This window comes from Balaenoptera musculus, chromosome 14 (assembly GCF_009873245.2).
Source record: "Balaenoptera musculus isolate JJ_BM4_2016_0621 chromosome 14, mBalMus1.pri.v3, whole genome shotgun sequence".
In the NCBI taxonomy this organism is placed as follows: Eukaryota; Metazoa; Chordata; class Mammalia; order Artiodactyla; family Balaenopteridae; genus Balaenoptera; species Balaenoptera musculus.
In genome coordinates, this window is record NC_045798.1 from 1,961,945 (window position 1) to 1,972,731 (window position 10,787).

Consider the following 10,787-nt stretch of genomic DNA (forward strand, 5'->3'; position numbering starts at 1 on the left):
CAGCAAGTAGTTCAGCACAGCCCTCCTCTGGGCCTGTAGACACCGTGTGGAGGGAATCCTACTCCCTGGAGCCCTGCAGCGGGGGCGGGGTGCCGGGTTTTCTATCCAACGACACTGCTAAGAGGGCACGTGGCCCGGGATTTACGTGTAGTAGGTGGTGGCTTGACTCCCAGGGGTGTGCGTGGGCCACCAAAGAGAAGTCCAGGCATTTGGCTTGAGTTGTGAGCAGGTTATTGGGCAAGAATGGTCATTAAATCTATGGCATTGAGGGTTCAGGAGCTCAGCCATCGTGGAGTTCGGGAGAGCACCGCTGAAAGCCAGGGGTGGAAGCTGGCACGCACATCCGTGCTACCCAGAGACGCGGCCGTGAGAATCAGAGCCCCCTGGTTCTCCGAGGTGGTTGGGTGCAGTGAGGTTGACAGGGGCACGTGGAGCAGGTTCTGGAGCCGAAGGGTGATGCCAGTGGGAAGGGAGGGGTGACAGGCTGAAGGAAAAAGGTGTGTCTAGAAAGGTGCTGAGAGAGGCTCCCCGGGAGACACGTGAGGAGGCCGCGAGGATGGTCGGGACCAAGTCCTGGCTTTCCAGGAAATGCACGTAATGTTAACCAGTAACAGGAAGTCTGAGGGCGTGATGTCCTGAAGGCAGCGATCCCGGGGTTCTGCGTGATTGACGTGGAAGTTTACTGAGGGGCCCGGCTCTGCTCATCTTCATGCAGTAACTGACGGCGCTCTTGGCAGGCTAATACTGATGCAGAGCTGACCAGTTTGAGCAGCTGTGATTTCTCAGATGAAAGTGTGCCATGAGTTCGGAATTTAAAATCATGAATCTCTGCTGTTTACAAAGAGAACTCGGAGTCAGACAGCGTGGTGTGCCTTTCATCTTTGTGAATTCCGCCTGTTCTCCCGCAGACGGGTTTCCTGGAGAGACTAGATTTCTTAAGCCAAAGGTTGTTTAGCTTTTCAGCTGTGCAAGGGTGCTTGTTAATTGAAAGCAAAAAGTTAAATGTTATATTGCCTTGCTCTGGGCCGTGGACGCAGCAGAAGACCGAGTTAATGGCTTGTTGATTTCTTACTTGCATCATACCTCAATGTAAAAAAATGTATAAATAAGATTTTTTTCAGCAAGTGAGAAATAAATCCATTTAAAGTTTTAAAAAGATGTACAACGCATCCAAGAAATAACTGTTTGGGATTTTCTTGTGATCAATAGAACGTGTTTATGAAGACCCCACAGGGTGTCAAGTAGACATTGCCTTTTACCTCCAGGAGTAAATAGTTGTTGTCTTAATAATACGTATTTTAAGTTATTAAATTCATTTAATATACATGTGTCTATAACTTAGTGCTTTGCCTCTGGAACTTTCCTTCCCCACCCCTCCCTTTTCTATGACCTGTAGGGGTTCTTTCTTGATGATGGGCTTGTATTTTAAACCATCTCAAATTCCAGGAGAATTTTGTTAGGAAATGACGTTAGTGATTTCTTTCCTTTGATATCTTGCAAATTAATAAATGTTTTTCTTTATCTTGCAGAAAATGATGTTCATTATTATTTGCGTAGTTATTTTGCTTGTGATCCTTGGAATTATCCTAGCAACAACATTGTCATAGCAACCATGTCCCAAGAGCCGTTGATCCTTGGAGTCAGACCACACCTGCAGCAAATGAGCCTCCTCCCATTTCATGAATGAATCCTAGACATTGTGACACGTGGCATTGAGTGCTGACTTTTTATTAGTGAATTCAAGGAGAAAACGCAACAGAATGTATTGTTTGGTGAGAAAAGCAGAATGGATGTGATGAGTTAACCCAAACATCCTTGGACTCTGCATAACACACCACAAAAAATTAACAACGTGAAACTGCTTTCAGTGGCTTTAGAATAAGGAATTATTGAAATTTTCAATTTTTTTTATATTTCAGTGTTAAAAATGTGAGATTTAATTAGGAATGTCTTATGTTATGAAGCTATTAGATGTGAGGTCTAAGACTTTCTTCCCTCTCCCAGCTAACATGCTGATTGAGATGTTTTTGTACTGTGTTTAATTTGTGTTTATGTTTGCAAAAATTATTTTTATTATCACAGAGCTGTTTTGTAAGATATCTATAATTTTAAATGTTTATAAATTGTTTAATATATTAACATCTTAATTTACTCCAATTTTATATATTAACTATTGCCTTTTAAAAGAAATAGGAAGGTTCATGATATTAGAGCCATTTTTGCACAGTTGTTTACAGAGTCTGCCATCGGCCTAGAAGACATTGGTTGCAAGGTTCCCCAAAAAGCCCTTCTAGTGCCTTCTGTTAAAATTGATTTATAAGGTTTAAATGCACCCAACACCCTGCGGGAAAAGCTCGATTATTGTACTCAGCTCCATTTCTAGCTGCTTCATTACCCAAGATAATAAATTAGTTACTGCACTGTAAAGACAATGGTCTCTTCTTTTATTCATAAGGTTTGTGATTCCCTGTTTACACTAATAAAGTCTCAATTTAAGATGGTGATAAAACCAAATTTTAAACTCAAGGGGATTATTCCCAGACATTAAGTAATTCTTTTAAATTTCAACCGTTGTACAGATCACCTAAATGTTCTTGTTCAGTACCTACTCTTCTGCTGAACTTTAAAAGTTAATTCCCAAAGTTTACAGGAATCTATGATAATTAACATTTTTATTACTCATTATTTTTAGTATAATATGCTTTATTTTTAGACTGTAAAATGTATGAAATCTTACTAGTGAATGGACATCTATGAGATAGCACCTCGTCAAAATTTTAAATGAATATGTGAAGGATACTCAAACTATAGTTAACTCTTGTTACTTCTGTATGTGATTGTGTAAGCACATGACTGTATTTTAACATTGGCTTGAAAACTAATATAGATACGCTTGATTGCAAACTGTAAGTGTGAATTATATCGGACCGTTTAGAAACTGTGTTCCTTATTCAGTACAATTATGAATTTCACTCATTCATACTTTATACATCTAACTGCTTAGCTTAGGCTTAAGTCTGTATTTATGCATTTTATTTACTTGCTGGTCATCACTGTGTAGTCAGAATTCCTATAGGAGTATCCTGGCTCTAGCATATATATTTCTTAAATCTTTAAAAAGCCTGTCAGTGGGACATGCTCCCTGATTTGTGCTTAAGTTGAAGGTGTGACCTGTCCTGAAGGATATTTAAATATCTAGAGCTCGTGCTTGTATTAATGTAACTTTTGTACATCCAAACATTTGTCTGTATGATTATGTCCCTGTGCGGAGGAACTTTGTGCTCCCCCCGTGTCCCACTTTTCCCTTCGTTAAGTCTTTTTCGTCCCCACCTCTCATAATAATTCTTACTGTATTTTTTCAAGACATTCTTTCTGGATTTGAAGTACTTACTGAATCTGTGTTTTATAGTTGAAGATATGGAAGTGCTTTTTGATTTGTACTTAGGTGTTTAAGTCATCCATCAGGTAACACATTTTGTATGTCTAAGCCTCATGTACCTATTTGAAATCAGATTTTTAAAAATACTTATACAGGTTCATTTGTTACTTTTTATCATTTCTTCAAATATTTCATGTTTACATTAAAAAAAAATCTCAGAGAACCAAAAAAGAAATATTTACTTTCTGCCTTGTGTTCATTTCTGAAAAGATTTTTGGGGAGATATTTTATTGCATATCCATTAATAAATTGTTCTACTATGAAAATCACCTCTGGCCATTGTTATGTGTAATGATATAATGTGAGTTAATAATTTTAGGTGTTTTTGATTGTTTTATTTATTATTGTTGTTATTATTACAAGCTTCTGTGTTCGTGTCTCAGATATCAGCAGGACATATTAAGGAACCCACCTGAATTCTTGCTATTGACAACAACTGCCAATTCAGGGGTTTTGGCTTTGACAAATTGGCTTATGCCAATTTGACAGGTTCTCATTATTAACATTTATTAACAGGGCGAACCCCTCCCCCCCATATTCTGAGTTATTTATCCTCTATACTTTCCTTAATCCTCTTTCAGTTTTTCTTATTAGGTGGAATTTCCTTGATCCATAACCCTTACTGAATTCTAACCGTGTTGGAAAGTGATGTTCAAAATCCAGAATATAAAAAAAGGAAGAAAAATAAGCTAGTCCTGGAGCACGTCAGCCTATGGAGGGGGACCCCGACCCGTGACCTCCAACTGCCTTTTCCTCTATTTCTTCTGCGGGGACTTTCCTTTCAAGCTGCAGTCTTGATGTGCACATTCAGTAATTTAGTGCCTTTGTCTATGCTTCTTCAGGAACACGAAGCTTATCGCCTGAATGGATTTTTCGGGTTCGCACCCTTGGGCATTTCCGGGTGGAAAGGTACCCAGAGGGCGGGGGGGAGGCAGCCCCTCCGGGTGGGGAGGCGGCCGCTCAGCTTCCCTTGGAGGCTCGTCTGGGGCACTGCGGGGCAAGGTCTCCGCCTGCCGGCGGCGCATCTCAGAGACACACGCCTTCCCAGCGTTCATGCACCCACGCCGCGCCAGGGTCTCCACGCCTGCTCTGTCGACGGTGGCCCCGGAGGGTGGAGCGGACATCCGGGGACGGGGCGGGGCCGGCTTCCGGGTCAACCAGCGGTCGCGTCCTTTCCGGGACCTCTTCCAACGAAGTGTTAATTTCTCCCCTAAAGCGAAGCCCACATCCTTCCACAAGTTTAAAGGGTGGCAGCCCCAGGTCCGGGGTCCGGGCCCCCGGTGGTTCAGGGGTCAGGGGTCGGGGGCAGGCCGGGGGTCAGTCTGCATCTTCTCATGGCTGTGACTCGTGTGCTTGGCGAGGACCCCTGTGACAGCGGAGGCCCCCGCCACCCCCAGGACTACTCTTCCAGTTAACACGCAGCACGCTTCCCGGGGCCATGGCGGTGAGCCTCGGGGAGAAGAACGGACTCCAGAGGGAGACGAGGGCGAAGCCCGGCCTCTGGAGGGCAGCCGCGCAAGGCCTGGGGGCGTCTCCGCGTGGTTTCGCAGAGCGCAGCGCACACCGCACCGCCGTTGCTTCCTCCAGCGCCGGTCCCGCCTGGGTTAAGACCGGACGCAGGCTGCGGCGTGGACGGGTCCCGCCTGGGTTAAGACCGGACGCAGGCTGCGGCGTGGACGGGTCCCGCCTGGGTTAAGACCGGACGCAGGCTGCGGTGTGGACGGACGCCGCGCGCCCGGGGCTTCAGCGCGGCACGAGCTCTGCGGAGGCGTCCCGCGTCCTAGCTGCCGGCGGGCTGGAGACGCACCTGCGCCTCCGACGAGGACGCCGTGTGGACGGCCGTCGTTTCTTCTGCCTCTCGGGCAACACCCGGTCGTCATTTCCTGACTTGCCTCCCTTGAACGAGCAGGTTCCTAAACCAGGAAAATGGTTAAGGGCCGGCCTGTGAGAAAGAGGTAAGTTCCAGAAAAGGCAGCGTGATCCAGGCGAGCGAGGGCAGGGGGTCGGCAGGTTCAGCCTGCGGGCCTGTGACCTCTGTCGACTGCAGAAAAATGCACAACCTAAAGGTGGAGAGTGGTGTTTTATTTGGTGTCTTTATTGAGGCTGTAAGCCCGGGGTACGGCCTCTCAGATCGCTCTGAGGGGCCGCTCCAAAGAGGTCGGGGAGTAGCCAGGATGTGTAGGAGTTTTTGTTGGAAAAAACAAAACAAAACAAGGAGTCGAACATCAGGAGATTGCTGCTAATCACAAAACCAGACATCTCAAGGTAATGATTTTAGTGCTTTTCTGTGTATGGGAAATGCAGGAGTGTGGGCTCATTGAAGTGATTCCTTTGATGTGCACCTTAGCTGTCTAGGGCCAGTGTCCTGCTTTTCTCCATCCTGAAGCCCCTCGGTGCCCAGTCAGGGCGGCCGCAGTGGTGGATGGCTTGATAGTGGGCAACATTCACTGTTTACTGAAATGGCAGGCGATGTATATATATATATTTTTTTTTTTTAAATTTTGAACTTTTTTAAAAATTAATTAATTTTTTTTTTGGCTGCGTGGGGTCCTCGTTTCTGTGCGAGGGCTTTCTCTAGTTGCGGCGAGCGGGGGCCACTCTTCATGGCGGTGCGCGGGCCTCTCACTGTCGCGGCCTCTCCTGTTGCGGAGCACAGGCTCCAGATGCGCAGGCTCAGTAGTTGTGGCTCACGGGCCCAGTTGCTCTGCGGCATGTGGGATCCTCCCAAGCCAGGGCTCGAACCCGTGTCCCCTGCATTGGCAGGCAGACTCCCAACCACTGCGCCACCAGGGAAGCCCCTTAATTGAAGTCTAGTTGATTTACAATGTTGTGTTAATTTCTGCTGTACAGCAAAGTGATTCAGTTATACATAAATATACACTTTTTCAAGTATCCTTTTCCATTTTGGTTTATAACAGGCTGTTGAATATAGTTCCCTGTGCTCTACAGTAGAACCCTGTTGTTTATCCATTCTATATATAATAGTTTGCATCTGCTCATCCCAAACTCCCACTCCTTCCCTCCCTCAGCCCCCTCCCCCTTGGAAACCACAAGTCTGTTCTCTATGTGTGTGAATTTGTTTCTGTTTTGTAGATACGTTCATTTGTATCATATTTCAGATTCCACGTATAAGTATTATGACGAATATGATATTTGTCTGACTCACTTCACTTAATATGATGGTCTCTAGTTGCATCCATGTTGCTGCAAATGGCATTACGTTGTTCTTTTTTTACGGCTGAGTAGTATTCCATTGTGTGTGTGTGTGTGTGTGTGTGTGTGTACACACACCACATCTTCTTTATCCATTCCTCTGTTGATGGACATTGAGGCTGCTTCCATGCCTTGCCTGTTGCGAATGGTGCTGCTGTGAACATAGGGTGCAGGCAATATTCTTTCCCCACACCTCGGTCCCCTCCTCTGCGGAACGGAGGGTGGGAGTCCTGGAGAGCCTTCCCGGACTGCAGATGAGGTTTACGGTTACCTCACCCAAGTTGGTGCTTCTGGGAGGAGACTGTGGCAAGCGCTCCTGGGCAGAAACCCCTATGGAGACGGCGGCTCGCACGGCGGCAGCGCTCCTGCTGTGCCCCTGTGCCAGTCGTGCTTCCAGCTCGTCATGGAGTTTCCTGGGCAGGTCCAGGCCCTGTCGTCCGAGGGCAGATCTGGGACGATCTGAGATGCCTGCGTTCAGTGTCGATGGAGCGGCAAGGAGGCCTGTGATAGCGAACAGCCTGGAGGAGCAGCTGCACACACAGCCCCGCCTGCCGGGCGGGAGGCCAGGTGGCCAGGCAGCGGGTGAGACTGTGGACGGAGATCCAGCTGAGGGGCTCAGTGTCCAGTGTACCCAGGGGGCGTGGACAGACAGCAAAGGCTGCCTGAAGTGCGGAGCACAGGTAACGGGTAGAGGGGGCTCCGTGAAGACCAGATGGGGGACCGTGACACCCCGCAGCAAAGATATGAATGATGGCGTGTGGCCAGGGAGACAGGCGGGAGGCCGAGGACGATGGCCACGTGTGGACACAGCTCTCCACCTGCTTCCCATGTGCTCAGAGGGGATCTGCTCACCCTGGGCTCAAAGCCCCCCAGAAGTTCCCGTCTGCAAGCTGGGGTGGCCTTGGGTCGTAGTGCTGGGTCTTGCGGGACCAAGACTTGGTCCACGTAGCTCCTGGCACCCCATGTCTTTCTGTGCTTCCCCGGACGTGGAAATCTGAGCCCCTGGCTTGTGCTGGAGGCCTGGGTACAGTGAGGCGGGGGTGGGGGGGGGGGTTGGGCGGGGAGGATCGGGTCTCAATTTGCTTAAAGGGCAGAGACCGAAGGCCTGGGGTGATAGGAGTGTATTGCCTGCCACACCTTTATCTTTTTTAAAGTGCCATTTATTTATTTATTTATTTGGTTGCTCCGGGTCTTAGGTTGCAGCAGGCGGGCTCCTTAGTTGCGGCATGCATGTGGGATCTAGCTCCCCGACCAGGGATCGAACCTGTGCCCCCTGCACTGGGAGCGCAGGGTCTTACCCACGGCGCCACCAGGGAAGTCCCTTAAGTGCTTTTTGAGGTATAATTTACCATGAATTCATCCATCATAACTGCATAATTCTATGATTTTTAGTAAATCTGTCGACTTGTGTGACCATCACAATCTTCCAGCTTCGGAACATTTCCATCAAAAATGTCCATTTGTTGCCAATCCTTGCCTCCCACTCCCAGCACGAGGGGCCTCTGGTCATGCTTTCTCTTTATAAATTTGTCTTTTCTGGACATTTCATGTATTGAATACTTGGAATCATATAGTATGTAGTCTTTTATATCTGCGTCCTTTCACTTAGCATAATGTAATGGAGGGCCATGCATTTTGTAGCTTGAATCAGTAGTTTCTTCCTTTTTATTGCTTTTTATGGTGGACCACACTTGGTTTATCCATTCACCAGTTCACAGACATTTGAATTATTTCCAGTTTTAGCATTTTAGCTATTACGAGTAATGCTGTGGTGAACCTTTGTGTGCATATATCTATGGACATCTGTTCTTTTTTTTTTAATGTTTTAGCCAATCTGACCCTCTGCCTTATCCATCAAGCTGGCTTTTTTTAAAAAAATTAATTAATTAATTTATTTATGGCTGTGTTTGGTCCTTGTTTCTGTGCGAGGGCTTTCTCTAGTTGTGGCAAGCGGGGGCCACTACTCATCGCGGTGCGCGGGCCTCTCACTATCGCGGCCTCTCCTGTTGCGGAGCACAGGCTCCAGACGCGCAGGCTCAGTAGTTGTGGCACACGGGCCCAGTCGCTCCGCGGCATGTGGGATCTTCCCAGACCAGGGCTCGAACCCGTGTCCCCTGCATTGGCAGGCAGATTCTCAACCACTGCGCCACCAGGGAAGCCCTATTGTTTGGGTTTTAATGGCATTGATGCTCCCCTGTATCAGATGTCATTTTTCTCTTGCTGCTTTCAGGATTTTCTTGTTGTCTTTCAAGAGTTTGATTATGATGTGTCTAGGTATGGATCTCTGAATATTTTGGGGAGTTTTTGCCCATTATTTTTTCAAGTATTTTCTCCAGCTCCTTCTCTTCTTTTCTCCTGGCACTCCCCTGACATGTATATTGGTGTTCTTGACGCTCTCCTCCACGTCTCTGAGGGTCACTTCATTTGTCTTCAATACAGTAAGTCCCCTACATATGAATGAGCTCCGTTCCGAGAGTGCGTTCATAAGTCCAATTTATTCGTTAAGTCCAACAAAGTCAGCCAAGGTAGCCAACTAACACAATCGGCTATATAGTACTGTACTGTAATAGGTTTATAATACTTTTCACACAAATAATACATAAAAAACAAACAAACACAAAAAATAAAAACATTTTTGATCTTACATTACAGTCCCTTGAAAAGTACAGTAGTGCAGTACAAGAGCTGGCATCCAGGGGCCGGCATCGAGTGAACAGGCAGGAAGAGTTACTGACTGGAGGAGGGAGAGGAGGAGGGAGATGGTAGAGCTGAAGGGTCGTCAGCAATAGGAGACGGAGGGCGAGCTGCAGTGTCACTAACGCTGGACGTTGATGGCACACACATATGCATCTCTGAAAGTTCGCAGCTTGAAGGTTCGTATGTAGGGGACTTAACTATATTTTTTCTTTCTGTTCTTCATATTGGGTAATTTCTACTGCTGTAACTTCAGGTTCACTGATTCTTCTACCACCTTGAATCTACTATGGAACCCTTGTAGTATATTTTTCTTCATCTCAGTTATCATACTTTTCAACTCTAATTTTTTCAAATGGATCTTTTTTAGAAATGTAATTTCTGTCCATTTGAGACTCTCTATTTGTTGACTCATTACTGTCATACTTTTAATTCTTTAAGCATAGTTTCCTTTAGTTCTTTGATCAGATTTATAATAGTTGCTATGAAATCTTTGCTACATTGAAAATCTGGGGGCACTGAGAGACATTGTCTATTGACTGCTTTTTTCCTGAGTATGAATCCCATTTTAATGTTTCTTTGCATATCTCATCATTTTTTGTCTCAAATTGGACCTTTTAGATAATATATTGTCTCTGCATTATATACCTGTTAACTGCATCCTGGTCTCCCACTTAAAGCCTGTTGCTGCTGCATCTCAGTTTGTTTATTTCTTTGTTTCTTTGCTTAGTAACTTGCCTAGGCTGAATCTGTGAGGTCTCACTCTATGGTGTGTGGCTATCAGTTTTTTTCCGTAATTCTTGTCCTTATTTTAAGCCTACTTTCCTGAGGGTTGTCCCTTTTTCTGCATAGGTTAGTGGTCATCCAGTAATTGACCACCTTAATCCAGGAGGGCTTCGTCTTCTGCCGATGGATCTGTAGGAGAGCAGGCAGTGTGTTCACGGTTCAGGCTGCTCTCAAGTCGGCCTCGGCTTTTGTTTTCTTCTGGGCCCTCCAAGGTCGGTACCTGGGCCTGCTGTTCTCTATCTGTGCCACCCCTGTCCCTCCTCTGCCCTCCTCCTGCTCTACCCCCCCAGAGGCTGACCCCTGGGACCACATCATCCGGCCTCTGGCTCTCTGATTTCTGACTGGTTTGTCCAGTGGGAAGCACTAGTAGGAGGGAAAGGTTAGGGTATTTCTTCACTGCTCCCACCTTTCTTCAGAACCACATCTCTGTTGGCTGTCTTAGCCCACTCAAGCTGCAATAACAAAATATCACAGACAGGGTAGCTTACAAACGAAAATTTATTTCTCAGTTTTGGGGGCTAGAAGTCTACCATCAGGGTGCCTGCAAGGTTGAGTGAGGCCCTCTTCCAGGTCACAGACTTCTCGCTGTGTCCTTTGGAAGCTCTCTGGGGTCTTGTATAAGGGCACTAATCCCATCCCTGCGGGCTCCACCCTC

The 10,787-nt window shown here is 46.5% G+C and overlaps 1 protein-coding gene across 2 annotated transcripts in view; it reads left to right on the forward strand.

Annotated features, from left to right (window-relative positions):
• The window catches only part of STX2 (syntaxin 2), a 49,059-nt gene extending 45,378 nt beyond the window's left edge, over positions 1-3,681 (forward strand). For both annotated transcript variants that reach the window (XM_036823487.1, XM_036823488.1), the window contains one exon: positions 1,530-3,681. Coding sequence is in view for 1 of the 2 variants with exons in the window: in XM_036823488.1 (XP_036679383.1) it covers positions 1,530-1,607 (78 nt within the window). In the remaining variant the exon portion in view is untranslated. The remainder of the gene's footprint in view (positions 1-1,529) is intronic.
• Positions 3,682-10,787: the final 7,106 nt, after the last annotated feature.